This window comes from Pempheris klunzingeri, chromosome 9 (assembly GCF_042242105.1).
Source record: "Pempheris klunzingeri isolate RE-2024b chromosome 9, fPemKlu1.hap1, whole genome shotgun sequence".
Taxonomy (NCBI): domain Eukaryota; kingdom Metazoa; phylum Chordata; class Actinopteri; order Acropomatiformes; family Pempheridae; genus Pempheris; species Pempheris klunzingeri.
The window spans coordinates 3,052,069-3,074,219 of NC_092020.1; the positions used below are offsets into that span (position 1 = coordinate 3,052,069).

A 22,151-nucleotide genomic window follows, 5' to 3' on the forward strand; every position below is an offset into this window, starting at 1 on the left:
TTATGTGGTTCTTGCAGCTAGATAGCCAAGTCAGCCTCACAAGTAACATTGACGGGAAACTTTTTCTGAGCAAATCATGAACAGTTTTACAAGGTTTGTTACTCAGTTCACATGTGTGAGGTAAAATAAAAACCATGCTGGTGAATATGACCACACCTACATTGCAAAAATACTGAGCTTCTATGACATTCCTGGTTGAATTCATGCAGCTTCATTTTGTAAAACTGCTACATGGAAGAATTCATGAACTTGTCTTTGTTAACATGCATACAGTCGGTTTAGTTTGAAAACCCAAAGATCAAGGTGATATATTTGTCAGTGTGCAACACAGAGTTGCAAGTTGCATCTGTGCAGGCAGCTTCTGCCGTGTCCACTGAGCAGAACCTCGGAGTATAAAGCCAGTTATTTAAAAAGCCCTTTACCCCCCCCCCCTTTTTTTTTTTCCAAAACCCCAACAGCCAATGAATGTGTTATCTGTTTCTCTGAGTCATTTCTGGTCCTACTGGGTTGCTGAGATGATTTGCTAATCTGTCGTTCTTACTGCACACTTGCCTCTCATTACTTGAATCTTTTAGTTGTAATTTGTTAAAATGTTAAGTTATTTAAAAAAAAAAAGTCAGTTGGTCAGATGCTACTGTTATTAGTCTATAGCACTTTAGTTTCATCCCAAGTCTTATACAAACATTGTATTTATTATCCCCAGATTTATATAAAAACACAATGTGTTGCCACATTGCAAATCACCAGAAGAAAATGTACTTAGTCATCAGGGTGTTTGCTGAGCACCAAATTTGTAATCCTACTAATCTGATGTCTCTGTGGCACTACTCAGAATATTGTTTTTTCATTGCATGACAACTATTCAAACAATGCTGAAATGGCGAGTCAGTTAATCAATGATTCAATATAGTCATTTATCAAGCAAAAATGCCTTAAATATTTGCTACTTCTATCTCCTTGACTGTGAGGATTTAACCCTTTTCTCTGTTAAATATCATTATGAATGTAATACTTTTTGAGTTGTGGACTGTTGTCTGCACAAAACTGGCAATTAAAAACATTACTTTGGGTTCTTGTAAGCACCCATCAGTATTTTTTGACACTTAAACTAAACAATTCATCATTTATTTGAAATAAAAATCTTTTAGAAAGCAATTGCTAATTAAAATCAATAGTTGCCTTCAATTGATGCTTCTTAGACCTCTTTCTGCAAAATACATAACAGCAAACATTATAGATTTTTCTGCATTACTCATTATTTTGTTGAAGTGCCCTCATTCAGAACTGTAAAAGCATTGCATCACTCTGCCTGCAAGCTAAGCAGGGCTTCTTTCCATTTGGACCCCAGAAACATGAGCTTTGCTTAACAATATAATTACAATTTTTATCTTGTTGACTTTTAATCTAAATGATCTAATTGGTTGAAAAGCATTGATGGAAGGGTATTGATACGAAATGAATCCCTCAACCTTTAGTCCTTGTGCTTGGAAAACAGATATAATAAACTGAAATGGTGTCATTGATATGTACTTAATGTATTTTCACAATATGTAAAAAAAAAAACATTGAGTGTTGGGTTTACTTTGGTTTGCTTAAGGATTTCTTATAAATTAAAGACTTGCACATTGAATCAAAATGCAATAAAAGACCAAACCAAGTTGTGAGCATCCATCAGTTAGCAAACACTCTGTAAATTATAACCATTTTATTTAAAAAATATATGTTTTGAGGGGAAAATGTTTTTTTTCAGTTTGGCACATCTTATCCACTATACAGATATGAAATTGTACATTTTACAATACAAAAGGAAAATGGGAAGAGAAAAGCATTCATTTTGCACAAAGAGGTTGGGTAAGAGAGAGGGTATTGGTTCACTTGTTTTTTTTTTTTCCCTTTTTTTTTTTTTATTTTTAGGCAGGGTGGGGACCAGGGCTAGAGGATGACAAGAGGAAACAAAAACAGTTTACAAAGAGCCAGAGTGCAAAGGGATGCATATTTCTACAAATTTTGTGGATTTTCAGTCACTTAGTACAACCGTAGTCTTAAACAGTGAAATGTCAAATGATTGACAGAACTTTATAGGAATCCCACATACATCCCCATTCTTGGTGTTATCAAAAATGAGGTCTCTCCATAATGTTTGCTGAATGACATTAAAAAATATTCAACTCAATTTTGACTTTTGAACATGCAAGACAGATTAGAAGGGCAATAGTAAAAGCAGTGCGAAGCTGGAAGAAAACAAAAATAGAAACAAAGTGGAGGTGCTTAGCTTTGGAAATCAGTATGATCAGTGTATGCAATGTACTTCATTGACTTCCAATGTGAAGTGTAACAATTTTTGGTTCACACAAACACTTTTTTAGAAGTTGTTCTTATGAGCATGTGCAGAGAGACATTTACACAAGTTTGAAGTCAAATTTTGACAGGCTCAATAAAGAGACAAAGCCACAAATGGCACCTTCTGGCTACCTCTAGGGGGCACTAGCAAATGAACTGCATCCTAATTGCACAAAACCAGACATCTGGCGTCAAGGTGATGTGCTATCAGAAGAATCTTGCCGTCATAATAGCCCGTCGTTAAACCATAGCCGAAAGTCGAACTCATGAGAAACTGACACATCCTGATTTCCTGTGTTAAGCTCTTTACTGCCCTAACATTGGATAGCTCATCAGTTGACTTATCTTGAAACTGTTGCTGCTGTACGGTCAGTGTGCATTTCAAGCCCATGAGGCTGTCGGTATTTATCTTTCCATTCTCTACAACTTTTACATGGCCAGAAACATTGGTTGGTTGGCTTTAATGAACTAAAACATTACCCCATAGTTGCCCCTCTCCACCGTCCCATCAATTCCTCTCAATCCCTCTCTCTTTCACCCTGCCCCCACCACCAAACTGAACACAAAGAAGTGCGGAGCTGCGGCAGCAGCTTTAGTCTGATGCTAATGCACATCCTCTCCCTGCTGCATACAAATGTGTCCTGACCCAGGCTTGCTGTTTGCTTATCACTGGATCTCCATTTGCTTTCAGGGTATTGACCGCAGTTACACTTATGACTGCTAACCAAGGAACTGTTATAATATTTATTATTCACTGTAACCCGAGTTTGAGACTATAAATGACAACTCTGTGTCCCTATCAAGAACAGTGTCTTAAAGTAAAAGGTTCAGTGATGTTTTTGTGTGGTGCAGAGGATGATTCTACTGGAACTATTTTTGAGTGGCTGAACAAGCTAAATGTTGCTGGATCACTGGTGTGGGTGACAGAATATTAGATGATTTTTGCCTTGCCTTAATTGGTTCAGTCTTGAGCCTGTCAGTCCTGATTAGTGTGTAAGCAGTAAAGAGCCTGGGTTACTGGGAAAGGTTTTATTTTCAGAATGAAATGCTCTCCTGTCTGGCATTTGCGCTGTTCATTATCCTTGTACTTGCTACCCTCACACCTCACACTAGCTTGCCTGTATATTGATCCTGATATATGATAGCAAATCAGCAAACTGCACTTACTAGGTTAAGCTGTTTGAAATATTATGGTCACAGTGTGTATGGCATTTGGGAGCTAGAGAATCCACGTACAGGTAATTGTACAATTAAAGGTCTAATAGTTTTGCTCTTGTTCATGATGAAGACATCCATGTGTTTTTGCTAAGCAGTGCAGTATATTAGAGATTAACCACAGATGAACAATGCTTAGTGTTCCCCACAGGTTGAGAATTTATTTGTAGCGGTTGGCCCTCGTGGGCAGGAGCTCCAACATCGAACAACTTCAGAGCTGCAGCACACACATTTAGTTCCATTTCCATACAGACAAAACTTTGGAAGAATTCCATATTTTTATAATCCCCTTTTGGCAAAGGACAGCTATTTTTTTTTTTTCTTTTGGGTTGGGCCGCCCAAATAAACTCTATAAACAGGAAACACTGGGAGCTTTTTGATCTGATGAATGGTTATAGACTTGACTAATTGACTCGTGTCTGATTTGGTAAAAGTAATATCATTAGTGTATACTGAATAGAATTTCAGGGTTCTTCTGTCCTCGAGAAAGGATTTATTTTTATTTGTAACATAATCACAACAATGACATTATTTTTCAGTTATACTTCAGAATTAGATTTTGGTCTTAGTGGCATTTAATTCATCATAGTTATCCCAAAACAATGGAACTATAAAACAAAACCATTCTGATAATTGATCCAATTCATTTGCCCCAGTTTTTATGTGACTGGCTTACACTGCCTGTGCCGCAGTTAGAAACATGAATTCAAATATTTACTTTTTAAAAGAAATGAGACATAAATCACATTTCTCCACTTAATGTATTCCGTTAGCAGAGGGCCATTTGGCTAAGTATTTTCTCTGTGCTGCAGAATATAGAGACAATGTGGAGACAAATCTCACAGTTTACAATTTTCTTGTTTAAAATGATTGCCCCTGCCTGATATGAACAACCTTTCATTCATAGAAAAATAAATTTGTGACTATCTCTAAATCATCCCTAAACTCTCCAACCTCTGTCTTTGTAGAATTCAACACCTCTCACATATTCTCAAATCTCACCTGTAGAAATTATGCTTTTTACATAAACTGGAAAAAAAGCAAAAAAGCAAACCCTGTATCATCTGAAATGGTCAAATGGCAAACCATATGCTCTAGGAATAAATAAGAGTTCATACTTCACACTCTTTGTAAGGCAGTTGCTGACACTTGCACTGCCCATAGCCATTGATGATCACAAGTGCCCCCTCCTCATGGCTGGGCTCATACTCATTATAGGGTACCTGTGTTGCTAGATCTGCCATAGGCTGCCGCTGCTGGGTCCTCATCTGTCTGCGATTCTGAATACCCGAACAGTGGCGTATCCGGCGCAGGGTGGGAGGGCAGCACTTCCGTGAGATATACACAACGAAAATGATGAAAAAGAATGAAAATAGAAGGGCCATAGTTCCAATGATAACCCTATGAGTCATAACAGTGTTGTCCATTGCCGAGAAGTCCTCTGTTACAGCTGCCTCCTCCAATGTAGCGGTAGTTGTTTGAGCAGTGCGTGGTGTTTGTGTTGTGGTTGTTGTGGTAGTGACTGTGGTAAAGCTCCCAAAATCCTCTGCATAGTCCTGCGTGGGGGTCGGCTGCATAATTCCAAATAAGGAGCTTGTGATCTCTGCAGCTATAGTAGCGTCTGTGGTTGCACTAAGAGTCTGAACAACCGGCGCTGAAAAATTCTGGCAAAGCTGGAATCCATAAACGGCATCAAGTATCTCCTCACCTTGGGCATACTCAGGACTATGGCAGAGAATGGAATGTTCCCACCTTCCCTTAAAGGTGCTCAGCCAAGTGGCCAGAGAGCAAATCCTTTTGGTACATTCCCAAAGGTTGCTGGAAAGCCCAATGGTACCGAGAGACTGCCACATATCCATGACTTGTGGATCCAGACTGCTTAATTTGTTGTTATCCAGCAGTAAAATCTTTAAATTTGGCAGCGTTTGAAACACATCAGGTGTCAGGACACGAATTTCATTTCCTGTGAGGTCCAGCTTCTCTAAAGTGGTCCAGGTCCACTCCATACCACATGTTAGGTTGCTGATCTTATTCCATTGCAGATATAGAAACTGGAGGGCAACGAGGCGTGGGAAATGGGCCAAGTTGATCTTGGTCAGCTGATTATGCTCCAAGTGGAGCTCTTTAAGCTTAATGAGCCCAGCAAATCCGTTCCGGGCCAGACTCCGTAGACGGTTGCTGCTTAGGCCCAGATATTCCAGGCTACGGCAGTCCCAGAATGCCCGAACGGGTGTGGTACGAAGTAAATTGGAGCGGAGATGGAGTATCTGGAGCTTCCTTAGTCCGTGAAACAGCTCTGGTTCCAATGCAGTCATCTGATTGAAGGACAGGTCCAGTATCTGGAGATTGATGAGGTGGATGAAGGTTGTGTTGGGCAACTTGGTGATTCGATTGGAACTCAGATTGAGGTCCTTCAGCTTGTAGAGCCCTTGAAAGGCATCCTCTTGTACTGTGGTAATCTGGTTGTGGTCTAGATGTAGCCAAGTGAGTTGGCTGAAGCCATAGAATTGATCAGGGCTGAGCTCAGTGATGCTATTGTGGCGTAGTGACAACCCCAGGGCCCCCTTGTCCACACCATCTGGGGGTGCCTGGAGCCCCTGGGTGTCGCAGTAGAACTGCAGGTCCTCACAGCGACATTTTTGAGGGCAGGTTGTGCACGATGCAGGAGGCAGCAGGCACACTAGGAGCATGCTGATCACACACAGACACAGAGCCACTGGTGAAGGTCCCACCAATGGCCACCTTGAATGGAAACCTGGGTGGGTTCAAAGATAAGGAAATGAACTGTGGGGCGGGAAAGCTTATCTCTGCAGAGCACTTATTACTAATTCATGGTGATGATTGGGCTTTTTGTATTTGCTGTCGTTCTTTCCCATACATACACCAGTTTAGATATTTCACATTGACAAGTTTCACAGTGTATATAAACATCATTCTTTGAGTTTAGATTTAAAGGAGATGTCACTTACTTAACCATCTAATGATCAGTTGCATACATGAGCTGGACTCTGCTTTCACTCCCTTGGTATTTATATGAAGCCTGTTTTTTTTTTGGTCTCTTTTTGTGCTCTGTAATTGGGCTTAAATACGGATTTTCTGCCGATTGCTGTCATTCATTCATCAATTATTGCCGTATGTTTTTTTCATTTTTGAGCAGCTCAAATATGCTGTTGTCTGTAGAATTCAAATTTTTTTTTATCAGTTATTTTTCCAAGTCGTCTTCATCACTTGAGAGGTTTGCTGTAGAATACAAATGGGGCTTAAGATGTATATATATTCCTAACTCGTTTGTCGGTGAAGGAAAAATGAAGGACAATTGCAGTAAATAGACTAGGCAGAAGAGCTTTTAGTTCTTAGTCTCCCTTGCTCTTACTTGTATTCCCTATTCATGTCCAGACCTGCCTTATAAAGGGGGTAACTTACCCATTCTTTTGTGCACATCGGAGGCTGCATTCAACTGTCCTTTTCCGCAGACTCTTGGAGCAACCAGATGGAAGAAAAATCCAAAGGGAAAAAAACCTTTTGAGTAAGCACAAAAGGAATCAGCCTCTTTGGAAATAAAGCAATTCTGAGCCCACCCAAATGAAACAAAATATGAAATTCCATGTCCCAAGATGATGATTATTCCTGTTATTTTGCTAAGAGTCCCTTTTTAAAATCCAAGCTCAAAGAAAAGGTTGAATCTTGTCCTTCATTCCATGAATCCTTGAAATAAATATTTATACATGTATTTTTTAAGTTGATCAGTTGCATCCAGAGCGACTCCGGTGAACAGACCCCCCCTCCTCTCCTCCTTTTTTTTCTCTTTTTCTTTTTTCTACCCTTTTGCTTCCTTTCCACCGCAATGATGTCAGCTCAGATAGTTAATTGAAGATCAAGCATTCCTCTTTCATGGCGTTGGTCTTCCAACCCTAACTTGTTGATGGCAGCCAGAGATCCTGCTTCCGACGCCGGCTCAGTCTCAGCATAGCCTCTGCAGAGCTGTGAGCGGAGCCCTCGTCTGCTTGCTGAGACGTAGGGAGAGAGAAAAAAGCAGAGCAGGGAGTCAGGGATGTTATTCTGTGCTTTTTGTTGCAGCCACTCACTGCTACAGAGTGGTGGCAGCCTGGCGTCGATCATCACTACTGTTTCTCTCTCTCTCTCTTTTTCTCTCCCACTCTCACAAACACCCTCTCGCTCTCTTGCTCAGTCACTTGCTCTCTGCCTCATATACACTGCTTGTGCACCTCAGTCTTCCTCCACCTCCCTCTTCCATCCTCCCTTCCCTCCCACTGGCTCGTCACCATCGGAATATTGATATCTTGAACGTGTTGCGGCAGCTTGCTGTTGAAATTAACCACAGCTGTAAATCTCAGTTTCGCCTTGCCATTGTTCTGCATGCACTATGTATGAATGTATACAGACATAAACAAAATAACATAACAACGCAAAATACAGTTTGTAACATGTGGCTCTAGACTCCATAAACATGAGAGAGGGTGTGCTGCATTGCCATATCTCCATGCAGGAGTGAGCATGCTATAGCATTGCTAATGTAGGGTGTCTGTCTTAGATTCATAATTTACATACCCTGAGTGCAGTGCTTTAATTTTTGAGCACTGGCATGTGATGTATGGCCAGCTGTTCTGAAGTTAAATTAGGCTACCATGTAACATGTAATTGACTAGCCCGAATACTTGCTTGATGGCGTGAACCACGAGGTGACATCAAAGCAACTAAAATGCTGTTAACAGGATTCCTTTTGACATTGAACAAATGGGTTTGATTTGTGGTTTTGTTAAAAGGTTATATTTTAAGACCAATTATTTGATGTCTTCAGTCCATGAAAACGCAGACTTTTCCTTAATTATTTGATATGGGTTGAGATGAGTGTGAGGTTTTTTTTAATTGAACTAGATTTGAAGCAGCCAAAGACTAGATGCAAGAGGAGATGGATACTGTTGTCTTGGCCCTCTACGCCCTGCCAACTTTTTATTTCCCTCCACACCACTCCCTACTTTGTACTTGTGTATTACTTGGATTACATCACTGTGATGTTGTTTGACATGCATTTTAACTCTCGTTGCACCTACTTAAGACAATATATTCTACTTAATGAAGGCAAGGAACTACATTTCCGCTATGTGCTTTGGTAGTAGATGAGTAAAAGTAACGGAATTATTATTACAATAATTATTGTAATTCAAATTTGAATTTGTTGGGTGAATTTGAAAATTCTTATTGAATGTATACTTCTTAATTAATTTAGTCACACAGTTCTCACACAGTTATAAGACAAAGCATGCATCTGGCTGTGACTTTCCAGGTCACTTGACCATGCTGCTGCTGTCATTCTCCACATTTATTTTGGTGGACTACATTTCCCGCTGGGACTCTCCTGCAGAATGTGAGAGTGGAAAGCATGGGGGAAAAACACTTAAATATCAGGGGGCATGACTGATATTCCCTACATATGATGTGAGCTAGCTTTCCATGTGGACGTCAAGATATTAAAAAAGTGTTTTTAAAAGAACAAACATGAAATTATAAATGGACTTCCAGTTAAGTGAACTTGCCGAAATGTCCATAAACAATATCGTGGAACTCTGTGATCATTGGACACTTGGAGCACACTTTATTTCCATTGAATTTTTCCATAATCCAGCGGACTAGTGGTTTTGTAGAAAACGGATGTACCTAAATCTGTCCTAAAGGAGATGGATAGAGACTCACTTGAGTATCATAAAAGATGCCGCAGAGAAACTGCCTCCATAATAAGCACCTGAAGAAGTGCTTTAGAACCCTCTGGTGTGGAAATGAAATATAGGCTAGGCATGAATGAAATAGGATTGAAGGAGTAGGGGCAGAACAGACTAAAGCCCTACCACAGCACTGCATCCAACCGGCACAAAATCACAGGGGATTAGTGCCGTTGGAGCTTCCCAGCCCCTAACTATGTACACAACCCCCCCAATGGGCAAAGGCCAGTGGGGGATGGGGCAGGTCAATGCCACCACCGTCCATGGTGTTATGTTGCAGTTGGTTTAAGCATTATAAGGGGAGTGAATAGCCCAGAGTCCAACTGGTTCTTTGCCTTTTCTCTGTTGCCCTTTCCTGTTCATTTAATTTTGCTCTAATTTCATTATTCACCAGTATCTTTCCATTTCTCTCTCTCTCTCTCTCTTTTTCTCTTTCTCTTTCTCCCCAACCCTCCTGAAAGTTTTAAATTTGCCACATTTTCGCTTGAGCAGTTTGCAGAAAGTGACTGAACATCTTTCTGCTCTCAGTAGGGACCAGTGGGTAGGGCTTTACACTGATGTGTAGCACTTAGCTGTACGACTACTGCCAGTGGTGCTGCAATATTTCTGTACATAATTTACACAGTTAGCTATGTGTAGTACATTTAGGAAATTAGTTTGTGATCGTTACTAATAATGTGAACATTATTAGTGCTTGGTGTTGTCACAACCACTGCTTCTTTGAATGAATACTTTTTCCTCGTAGCTGTGGAATTCTATTCACAAACAACATCCAAGCTGCTGTTTTTCAACCCCAAAAATGGTGATCTGTGAAAATTCGGGTCTGTCAAGGTGTAGGGTTGATGGGTAGAGTGATAGAGTAGAGCTTTTTGGAAATGCTGACATGATTGACCATGTTTGGGAAAGGTTGACGTGCTGACAAAGTGCTTTTGCTTAGCAACGGTGTTAAGAAGTCATTTCTTTCACACATACCAAGCCAATCCTTGTTTTGTTGAGAAGAGTGTTTCCAGGTTTTCTACAATGAGGATAATATATTGTGCAGTGTTTTGTACAACATTCATGAAGAGAGCTGTGGTGGCAGGAAGGTCTGGACGGGATTTGGATAACCTCTTTTGATCCCTGTATGAATAAAATTTCAGTTTTTAATGCAGTTTACAACAGCAGCACTTCAGAGGGTGTGTTGCCCATGAATTATAGCTCTGCTATAGATGCAAATCAGCTATTTTTTAACCCAAAGCAGCTGTTCCTTTTAGTGATGCATGCTTTCAGTTTTTGTATATTAATTGAAAATGTTGGCCACTGTTTGTTTGTGTGCTCCATGAGTCACTCGCAATACTACGAGTTAGGAAATGATTCCAGTGTTTTAACAGAGGGCAATGGGGTACTCCTGACAGCTGGGCTACCAAGAGGACAATAGTTTACAATAAATAAAATGATTAGAAACGCATCTGGCTGGGTATCTGCAGAACACCAGCTGCACAAAAAGATGAAGATCACTTTTACTCTCACTGGAACTTGCATAGAATGTACATAATAACAATAGTACATAAAATGAATGGGTGAATATATGTATGAATGAATGAATGAATACTTTTATTTTTGCATCCAGTCATTTACAAGGTTCATCTCAATAATCATGGGATTATTCAGACATATTCATCTAGAACAAACCAAACAATCTGTGTTTCCACCAGAATTTTACAGCAATCTTTTTCAGCCGACCTGCAATTTTCTTATTTTACTGCAATTCCTTTTCTGCAAATTAATATAAAATGAATTTTTTTTTTGAGAAACTACTGCAACTTCCGTTATTTTAGGCAGCAAACACAAAAGATCCTGGAGGGACTGGTTAATGATGTTAAAATAACATTTGGGTTATCCAACTAGGCTGTCTTAAAAATTAAAGAAAGAGGAAGCCAATGCAAGTGGACTCAAGAGGAAGAAAGCGAGAGATGAATTAGACTTGAAACAATGAACATTCCCTTAAACTATAGCTTAAGAAATCATCAGACATGATTGAATTATATCTGATCTTTTGGCTCATCATGTAGGTGGGTCATATGAGTTCCCACAAGAAATGAATGAATGAAACATACCCGTCAACGCACCAACCAACCAATTCCTTTCCTATGTTCATGTTTCAGGCCGGAAGGAAGGACAGGAGTGATGCTCTGAACACGGCCATCGACAGGATGACAAAGAAGACCAGAGACCTTCGTAGACAGGTACTTTTTTTCCCCCCTCTTCTTCATCTTACACGTTACCTCAGTGTTGTTGACACAGAGCTTTTAATGTGAAAGTATATAAATATGTTTAATTTGTAGTTTGGCTTGTATAGCTAACTATCCTCTTAGGAGGCAGGTGTCTGTCTTGTATATGGATGGTTGCACTATGTATTCAGGTCATCAGGCTGTACTGAAGATGCCAGTGCATATGCTTAGGGCGAAGTATCGGTTTAACAGTGCCTTTTCTCATATTTAAATTTCTTTCTTCACAGCTGCGTAAAGCTGTAATGGACCATGTCTCTGACTCTTTCCTGGAGACCAATGTTCCCCTCCTGGTCCTGATTGAAGCTGCCAAAAATGGCAACGAGAAAGAAGTCAAGGAATATGCACAGGTGTTCCGTGAGCATGCCAACAAGCTGATCGAGGTAATGTAGGATTTTGAATGCTTTCACAGTCAAAAGCTGATGTGACCCACATACAGAACACTAATATTTTTCCGTTCTGTCCCATCAGTTGTGGACATTTATTTATTTTTTTTTCTCCATAAACATTTTATTGAGTTTTTTTTCTTTCAAAGTGATACAATTTTCAATTATACTCGTTCTTACGAAGCAGTTCAGTATCACATGTTTTGCACAAACATAGAAAACAAATCTAAAAAGAAAAGCAATAACAGAAATAGAATAACCCGAGATAACACATTAAACAAGGCCTTTCAAGAACATAGCTTCTCTTTTGGAATTTAGGAGGTAGTCATCTCTAGATACAGTACATGGCTGCGAGGGATTAAAAAATTAGTCAAGTCATCAGAAACATCAATGTCCTTAGTAAAGTCAATAAAGGGCCCCCAGATCTTTTCGAATTCTGGACATTTTAGATTGGCTTATAGTAAACATCTGTCTCCTTCTAGTTTCTGTTCTCCCTCTGCGGCTCTCTACCAATTCAACTTTTTGATTACAGTGCCTCAGAAAATGTCAATCTGGGATGTTTTTCCCTAATGAAAACAAAGCCATAAACACTGAAATTATTTTTTGATTCTATTTTTGACTCTGTATGTCTCCAACCATGTACACACACACACACACACTCACACACGTTTACTTCTTTTAACTCTCTTCTTACTTATTACTTACTTATGAGGACCGTCATTGACTTAATATGTTCCCCAGCCTCTTCTGCTAAATCTAACTCAGATTCTAACTTGAACCTTAAAACCAAGTCCAAAATGACCTCACTCCCAAGGTCTAAAACTCAATTTGGTTTTCACAAAGATAGCTGTACAGGTAGATGCGTGCGCGCGCACACACACACACACACACACACACACACACACACATTTTTTAAATTGAACGCCGTGCTGATTCTAATCTGATGCTGTGATGCTATAGTGAGCAGACAAACAGAACATTGCGATGTGTGGTTATAGCAGCAGATCAAATTTTTAAGCGGAACCAAAGGAGTGAAACAACCACAACTCAAGGATAAGTGCTACCTCTGGGAAAATGCTGTCCTTGCCACAATAGATTGAAGTACTACTACTTATTGGCCAACTCCACATGTGTGCCATGGTGATACTTACCAAGATAAATATCTTGACAGAGGCATAGTGCGTCCTGCCTCTTTCCTCTGTCTGTGGCTCGTCTTATGCCTTAACAGAGGAGCATGTTTTGGGAGTGATTGAGATTTATGTCTCCAGTGCCGTGTGTGTGTATATATAAGCAACAAGAATGAAGTGTAAGGGGCAAGGCAAAGGGATGGAATTGGTTCAGGCAACAAGCTAACAGAAACATCAGCTCTCCTCATTAGTGGACTTTCCTTCAATTTCTTGAATGCCTGTGTCAGAGCATCATATGCTGACATTTGAAAGTGACTTCTCCCCACGGGCGGATGACCGTGTAGCTGTAGCTGCATTGGTTGGTCCAGTGAATGCAAGGCAGGATAAGCATTCACTGGGGAAACCGCTGAAGCATCAGAGGGAAAGGGGGACCACACTGGGGAGTTGACCCTTGAGTAGCTCCTGAAGGCCTGAGTGTCAGAAGTGGCATTAGAGCATGACATTGGTGGACTCTCCTAATGCTCAGGTACAACATCCACTTAACATTTCAGTGATACACAAAGAAGCACAACCTTGTTTAGAAATGAATGTCATGGATGAATGACATTCAATGACAAATACATTTTTTCATTGTCAAAGGCAGTTGGATATGTTTGAGTTTTCTCAATGAGCTTCTAGACATTAGCATTGAAATAAGTAGTGTTGTTTGTATGGTGTCCATCTAAGCTCAGTAGATGAGTAGATGTTTTCAGCTTCATAAGTGATTTATAAACTGCCCTCGAAGCCAATTGCATGTCAACATTAAAACTTTAACATATTAACATACTAGTTTTCACTGCTGTGTCTTAACAATATTTTATTACCTGCCCAATTTCTAATGAAAGTGAAGCTAAACTGGTCTAACTCTAAAATATCAACCAGCAAAAAATGATTAGCTTTTAAGTATTGGACAAACTTTCTGCCTGCTCGCTCACTCTATTTGTGACTTACTTGTGTTGTAAATAATGAACCTCCTAGATATATCTTTTATTGCACAATAAATTCATGACCACATCCTAATGGCATTTCAAGGTAATGATGGCGCAGACAACCAAATTAATCCTAAGCTATGTGTTCAGATGCTAAGTGAATTCTAGAGGCGGCCTGACTGCATCCAAAGGCAATGTAGGGACGGGAGCACATGCTACCAGGCGGTCGTTCATTCTCGCTGCTGTAAAGTGAGGCAAAAATGTGTCTGAGTTCAGAGTGGTGATACCATCAATAAATTGACAAATGCATGGTCTTTTCTTTTTACCTTGGGGTTACCATTGTTGCATTCTATCATATCAGATTAACTCTTAGCTTTTTAGCACTAGCGATAATACTTGCCAAAAATACACAGTCAGGCATTGTATAATCTTTCAGGTAAAACATTCCTGTATAGCAAGCCAACATCAATGCAGTCGACTGAGCAATAGCTAAGTCACAGTAGGACTCTTGGCTTTTACCTCTGCCTGAAAGTGGTTGACATTTCCCTGCAAATGCACCCTGTAAAGCAGGTATTGAGCGGTACTGTAAGTTGCTCTGGAAAAGAGCCTCTGCCAAGCACCACAGATGTAAATGAAAGGACTTGCAATGTCCAACGTGAGAAGTAACAAACTGGTTCCTTATCACATAAGAAATGCATGTGTTGTGAATGTGGTAGAGGTAGGAACAGCAAAGTGACACCAATCCCGGGCTCTGTTTGTACGACATCATGAGTTGTGCAAGTGTAGGCTGCCCTAAGGCAAATACCGCATCAGCTCACACACATTTGTTTGAAAGCAACATTATGACTGACCCACATTCATTTGTAGGCCCTTTAACACAGCCCCTCTGCCCTTGTTCATCACAACATCATTCTTTTGAAAGCGAGTGTTTACGTCATTAAAATTAGAGGTTTTATTATAAGGGTTTCATCCACTTGAAGTGTCATATCCCACCTATAGGCTTACTTATCAAACAGCCTGTAATTGTATAACAGAATTCGCCTGATCTCTAAATGAATTAAATCAAGATTTCACCTGACAACAGACATTGCCACCATGGGATGCCTTTGCTCCTGGGAGATGGGCTGAAATATTGCACTTTGCATTCATAATCTAAGGGCTTTTGTTCCTAATGCTATTCAGATGTGTTCAAATATAGTCATATCTGAAAGGCAACTACAGCAATAAATGTTCATATTGATATTTGTTGGCAAATCCAATGGTTTAGTGTTTATTTTCCCATGTTACTAGGCATTTTTAGGGGGGGGGGGCGGGATTCATCATCTTAAGAGCAGAAGGAAAAATAGACTTGTTGTCTCAAGGCCGTGTTCTTTAAGGTTTCAGGGTTCTCAGGACGATGTGGAGATTTTAGCAGAGAAGAATGCTGCCTAGAAAAACAGCTGAATCTACAGCCTCTGCAATGCCCTCATCAGATGCTGTGAATCCATTTGAATGCTTCTTTAGGACAGAAATGTGTCTGTTCATCCTAATGAAAAGATGAAATAGTAAGACTGACATCAGGAGAATGGAGGGAACGGAGAGATGGATTCAACCCTCTCCTGCATTTATAGTTGTAACATTATTACACTGTGCTAAAAGCTTGTTTTTCATTAATTTAAACACAGAAGATTATATATATTTGATATTTCTTATTATATTACTCAATTCAATGAGGACTGTTCATGTCAACAACAAAAGGGTTTTTTCTGTTTAGAAAATAAGACACGGTATTAGTTTACTTTATGAAGTTTTATGAACTGCATCTGGTATCGGCCTGTTTGGCTCTTCCTGTCTACATTTTCTTAGCATTTAATAGTCAGTTCATTAAGACGGATACACATTACTGTGCTTGATACCTGCAACACAGTGATGTTCATTGGACCTGCTGCTATTGCATAATGTTGGAATAAAGAGACAGTAGTGGTGCACATTTCTTATAAGAACAGGCTCCGTTTGTCAGCTCATCTATTTAAATCTACATAATATCCATTGTTTTTGTAGACTCACAAGCCAGAGCATTTCTACTAAGCCAGTGTGCACTGAATGGTAGGAACAGAGGTGGTGCGGCAAAATCAGTACACTGAGATAAAGCCGTAAGGATAAGGTTTATTGGATTGTCCTTCCTTTGTGCATCTGCTGAGGCAGCATAATTGAATTACTGGTCCGTACTTATTTCAAGTGATTTGACACGTTCATTGTCATGGAGGGAAATGCATATTGTTGGATGAGTATAGGTTTGTGTAGGTCTGTAGGTCTGTAGCCTGATGAAGTGGTTAGTGTGCTTTTATGCGGCATATTTAAACCTGTGCATTTTTTGTCAATGCTTGCACAGATTTGGTAGAGTCTGACTCCCTTGACACTTTAAATGGTATGGCATAGCATGGCAAGTGGAATAGCGTTCTTGAGGGTAGAATTTCCTTGTTTGGCTTCCTCTGCAGTGGCTTTATGCTGAAATGGCTGTTTTCCCAGTGGTATCACGGTGGGAGTAAGAGAGAGCTTATGTGAAAGATCATGAAAGTAAAAACACAGGTCTCTCCATAAAGTGCCAGTTTTTCTTTATTTAACCATTCTCTCACCCCTCCTCTTGGGTTAGTGAATGTTCTCCCTGTAGTCCCTGCATGTGTTTGCATAGTGATGTTGGATGTGTTTATATCAATGTTTCAGTGCTTCACCAGTGCAGTGGAATAAGTGCTCCTCATCAGCAAAATTGCTCAGGAACTTTTGAGGTTGGGGTGGGTGATGACTTGTAGACTTGAGGAGACTGAGGAGGAGAGGATCTTTCACACTCTTATTCACTCTGCCACTCCTGCAGTCAGTGATGTATTCCACCACCAGCGCTTTAATGGAAAATTCTTCCTCTTCTCCTTTTCTTTTTCTATGCTTGTATTCTACAATTTTATCAACCAGCTTAGATTTTGAGATCCCACAACCCAGTAGGGCAAATCGGATCGCACAGGTTGAGGATAAACCTTTTTGACCTTCTTATTTTGACGAGAAAATAAAGACAAATATTGAAACTTATAACCAAGCTATTATTCCATTCTAAACATTAATTTGATTTTCAAATGCAACTGTCTGCTTTGGCTTTGTCCAATCTGTCCTATTTAGTTGTTGGTGCAGGACTGTTGCGCTCAGCTTTAGATATTATGGCAAACTAGGGTTTTGTTTGCAAAGCATGTGTTTTGACCTAGATTTCAGCAATTAGCTAAATGAGTAGAACAGATTGACAGCTGAAACTAAGAAAATAAGACCCAGGTTGTTAATTTTTTTTTAAAAAGAACAGAAAACCAAATTCCTTTCAATCCTTGACCCTGCCATAGTGGAATCAAGAGTTGGTTTTCGCCTTTTTAATTGATTATGTTTCAGCACATTTTCTGCCCATTGGATAATCCCATTTTGGCACAGTTCCTCACATCCCAGGCATTCTGTTTCTGCATTATTGCCAGCATATCCGTACCAACAAATGGGAATCTTCAGAGTCTCTGACCTACATTTTTGTGACTGAGTAGATGCATAATGTTACTCTGGAAGATGCAAGAATATTCACAAATAATTGTGGGAGAGCTTGATTTGTTGGTCAGTACAAGAAAATATACTCACAAACCATAAATGCTGGCAGCCGCACGTAAGACTTGCTTAGCTCAGCACCCCAGTTCTCCCTCATTTTTGAAAGTGTCAGGAATACTTGCCTCCCTGTTCCAGGAGCGTAATGGCAGTCTGGCAGCCTTGTAATATCTTCGCTGAGAATAGCCACGCCCTTGAGTCACAAGCTACAACTGACATTTGCATTTGGAGATATTTACTGTTTTTGGAGAAACTAATACAAAACTTTTATTTTATCTCTTCATTCAACAGCTTGGCTTTTGTTTCTCCTCCTACTTCTCCTTTTCCCCCTCTGTGCCATCATATTGTATCATTTTAGCAGCTTTATAAATTAATCCTCAGCAGTGGGTTGGTGTTCCACAGGGATTACTTGTATTGCAGAGCTGCTCCATTTCTGATGGAGAAGAATCCCTAACCCAGACAATCATAATGAATGGGTTTTATTATGTATCTATGTACTGCTCTTTCTTTGTTTATCTCAAAATAGAGTGCCTGTCTATGGCTAAAAGTAGATGCATGTTTTCTATGTTTAGGTGGCCAACTTGGCATGCTCCATCTCCAACAATGAAGAGGGAGTGAAGCTGGTCCGCATGGCAGCATCTCAGCTGGAAAGTCTTTGCCCCCAGGTACGTGACCGTTTTCTTGACAACTTCTCCTTGAGAGTCTGCCATCTTGTCCTTTAATACTAACTCCATATTATTTCTAATATAAATAATACATGGGTTACTTGTCAATCAAAGAATTAGGATAATATGACACACTGTAGTCTTTTTTTTTCATTTTGTATTTGTGCAATGGGTTGGTGGGGTAAACTAGACGCAACACGGTGTGGGAGTGTTGCCGTTCTGCCCACATTCAACTGAACAGTTATGAATTTAAATAGAATGTGAAAATGGGCACCATCGTGCCACACAAAGTGGCACAGCTAGTGGTAATAATGAAGAGGAAAACAAACAAAAAATAGCTAGTTGTTATTGCCAGTGCAACAACAAGGACACGATCCCCCACTGGTTTCCCACCTGCAAACACTTTTTTTTTGTTGTTGGTTGAAATATAAAACCATACCAATGGTAATGCTACCCGGGATTCAATTCCAACGTCTCTGTGCTCTGTGTTGGTAGAAATTTGTCCCTGTGCCACCCATGTACCCCCATTCCCTCAATATTGAGTTGTGTACGAAAAAGAGGAGTAACGTTACTATGCTGAAAAACTGACAGTGAATATCTCTTTGTAGGCCATATGCAAGAAACTGCGCATGGTAAATGTCGGGGCTCTCTGTTTAAATGGAACAACACACTGTAAACTGTGAAACAGATACATTAGATCACAACAAATGGAAAAAGAAATGCATAATCGAAAGTACAGTAGAAAGAATTGACTGTTACTGAATTTATTACAAAAATCTGCAGTTATTAACGGTTTAGATTTTTTTCTCAGAATTGTAAATGGTTCGACTCCGCTCATGGTTTTAATGTCAGATGTGTTATCGTGGATATAGCTGACAAGCTGAGTAGAGAAAACCTTAAAATGGATACCTAAAGTCTTGTCCATGTATTCCCCCATTGAAGCCATCTTTTCATACCTCTTACCATGCTAACTACCAGTCACTCCTCTGTACCTCTGAGCCTTGCCAGCTCCTCTCCACTGTGCTTTTACTGCTCCTTTTAATCTCGTCTAATGACTCCTATTCACCCTGAGCTTTGATATTCACAGATGTTTCTTCCCCCAAAACAAGCAGCTATTAGTTTTATTTCCTTCAACCCTTCAAAACACTCAGTGTCTATAATCACTCCCAGGAATGAATTGGCTTCATGCTGCAGTCTCAATATTGGGGTGGGAGAGTGGGGGGCTTCACACAATCAAACTATGCTAATGTTGTGGCTGAGGGCTATGCTGTAATGGAGCTTTAATGGTTGTAATTGGGTGATTACAGGTGATTAATGCAGCGTTAGCCCTTGCTGCCAAGCCCAACAGTAAGGTGGCCCAGGACAATATGGATTTGTTCAAGGAGCAGTGGGAGAAGCAGGTCCGCGTCCTCACTGATGCTGTTGATGACATAACATCCATTGATGACTTCCTTTGCGTGTCTGGTGAGTAATGCTCGTTTGCATGTCGTGGTCATGCTGGGGCAAAAGAAATGTTTGGTACTGTTGGAATGATCACAGATGATCTGGGATTGGTTTTTTTTTTAATATATGAAAACTGATTGATAGATTAAGATATATTTGCACAAAGCACTTAGAAGACCGTTCTTAGGAGGAGGTAAAACCAGCTGTGAAGGATCTGGGGTATTAGTCTTTTCTGATGAGAGCTATACATACCACTGCTGATAAGGCTCTACAGAGGAAAGGACTGAAGCATCAGCAGCATTACATCTGAAATTGACATCCTGTCACGTGTGTTAAAGCACACAAATGGTTTGTCAGGCATACCCTTAAAGAGTTCTCGTTAAGCATTAAGCAGAGTGACTTCTCTCACCTCCAGCCAAGGACAGACTGTAATTTACACAGTGGTCATTTGCATTTTACTGGCTCCCCATTAATAAGCAGTCTGAGAATTTGTCTTCAGTCCTTCCTCTCCTATGCTTGGGCTTCCCAGTGGCCCACTTAATTTGAGGACAATGCAAACATAGAATGAAGGCTGAGAATGTAAGACTTTATGAGAAAATACACATGATGTTCTATCTTTGATCAAAGTGTGTCCTGGATGAAAAAAATTAAAATACCATCATAAGTTAAGCTTCCACGTTTGCACTTACCTCTGTGCATTCAGGCAGGCTAACGGCATGTTTGGAACAATGTGTTTAAGTAATACAAAGTATACACCACTAACTGCATTACGGTTTTATGTCCCCAGAGAACCACATCCTGGAGGATGTGAACAAGTGTGTCATCGCTCTCCAGGAGAAAGATGTTGACGGTTTGGATCGCACTGCTGGGGCTATTCGAGGCCGTGCTGCCAGGGTCGTCCATGTGGTCACTTCTGAAATGGACAATTATGAACCTGGAGTCTACACAGAGAAGGTCTTGGAGGCCACCAAGCTCCTCACTGACACAGGTACTAAAGAAAGATAAATATTTAATGACTGTAACTCAAACTTGGATACACCAGGGTTACTTCTCTAGCTTTGAATTATTGAAACATGTTTTCTCTAGTGCTAATTGGATTAACAAAAGCTAGGACTAAACATGTTGGTCAACAACCTTTTTTCAGCTATGTTCGAGAAAGCAAGTTGAAATTGACAATAACCATGTTTGGTGAAAGAAACAAGGTCACATTTAGGCCAGTTGTTGAATCGTGGCAAAATAAACGTGCACATTAGAAGATGTTCAGTATCCAGATTTATTTGACATTGGTACCACTTTTTTGTCATTTTGTCAAACTTTTTTTTGTCAACAGTTCTCATTGACTTAAACTTTACTAAAATAGTTGCAGTTTTCTTTGACTAAGACTGAAATACCCAGGCAAACATTAGTTTTTATCATATTTAATCAACCTTATCCTAAGACTACATAAAAAGATAGCGGACAAAATTAACACTAGTCTTGTATAAATTCTTATTCTTTTAATTCTATAGATGCAGGAGGAAGTTCATGGATATATTCAAAGGGAAAAAGCTATGCTTTATATTCACTTAACCGTATACATGAAATTAGAAGACAATGGCCCTTCCAGGGATACCATTTAGGGTACCAGTCTCCTTTTTCCTGATGATGTCTCAGTTGGTAGGCCATCTGTCTTGGTATCTTTGTGATACTAGGTCCACATTTTGCCTGATACATCATTTTATGTCACAGCCAAAGCCACACTCAGACCTGTCAACTCTGTTATTTCTCAGAAGTCTTTTTTTGAATGTCCACACTGTGGCTGCTGTTTCTAGTTTAAATGCTACTTGCATTTAAAAAAGCAAAACGTTTCTCACATCCACGCAGATTTAGGACGACTCCACTGACAGTGCTAATCTGCGCAACAGGCTCCGTTCAGCTGTCATATAGCCTTGAATATCTTAACTCAAGTTATATAGAAATAGTTTTTGTCCATATTCTCTGCTATATCATTATCAGGCAGCATGTGTGAGATGTGTTAGCTCTCATCACTAGCAAGCTAACAAGATGGCAGAGCGATGTGTCGGTTGTCAGATTTGGAAATGGCCTGGCTCTCTTAAGGGTGGGCCCAGTAAAAGTCGCATGGTGTAGCTCAAGTAGGATTTCTGCTGTGGCTGAGAGAAGTGGTGAGCTCTGGAGACGTACTGTCTGTCGTGCCTGTTATAGAGAGGACATGAGAAAATCTGACAAAACTTCTCACAACAAAGTGATGGGGTTTCAACAGAGAAGCTTTTTAATTGCAAAATACATGTCATCTGTGAAGGCAAGTATAAGTGCATTAAACCAGAGAAAGACGTTCATATTTTCATCAGTCCAAAAAGTCAAATGTTTCTCTCCTTTCGTTTGTAATTAATTTAAAAAAG

General features: G+C 40.0%; 2 protein-coding genes across 3 annotated transcripts in view; one reads left to right on the forward strand and one right to left on the reverse strand.

Annotated features, from left to right (window-relative positions):
• The window catches only part of ctnna1 (catenin (cadherin-associated protein), alpha 1), a 79,356-nt gene that overhangs the window by 28,544 nt on the left and 28,661 nt on the right, over positions 1 to 22,151 (forward strand). For both annotated transcript variants that reach the window (XM_070836458.1, XM_070836459.1), the window contains exons 8-12: positions 11,438 to 11,518; positions 11,791 to 11,943; positions 18,217 to 18,309; positions 19,617 to 19,773; positions 20,540 to 20,740. In XM_070836458.1, coding sequence (XP_070692559.1) covers positions 11,438 to 11,518; positions 11,791 to 11,943; positions 18,217 to 18,309; positions 19,617 to 19,773; positions 20,540 to 20,740 — 685 coding nt within the window. The remainder of the gene's footprint in view (positions 1 to 11,437; positions 11,519 to 11,790; positions 11,944 to 18,216; positions 18,310 to 19,616; positions 19,774 to 20,539; positions 20,741 to 22,151) is intronic.
• Positions 4,668 to 7,841, reverse strand: lrrtm2 (leucine rich repeat transmembrane neuronal 2). The gene is made up of 3 exons (XM_070837269.1): positions 7,782 to 7,841; positions 7,472 to 7,562; positions 4,668 to 6,310 (listed from the first exon to the last, which is right to left on the reverse strand). Exons 1-3 carry the CDS (start codon positions 7,839 to 7,841, stop codon positions 4,668 to 4,670), a joined length of 1,794 nt encoding a protein of 597 aa, XP_070693370.1.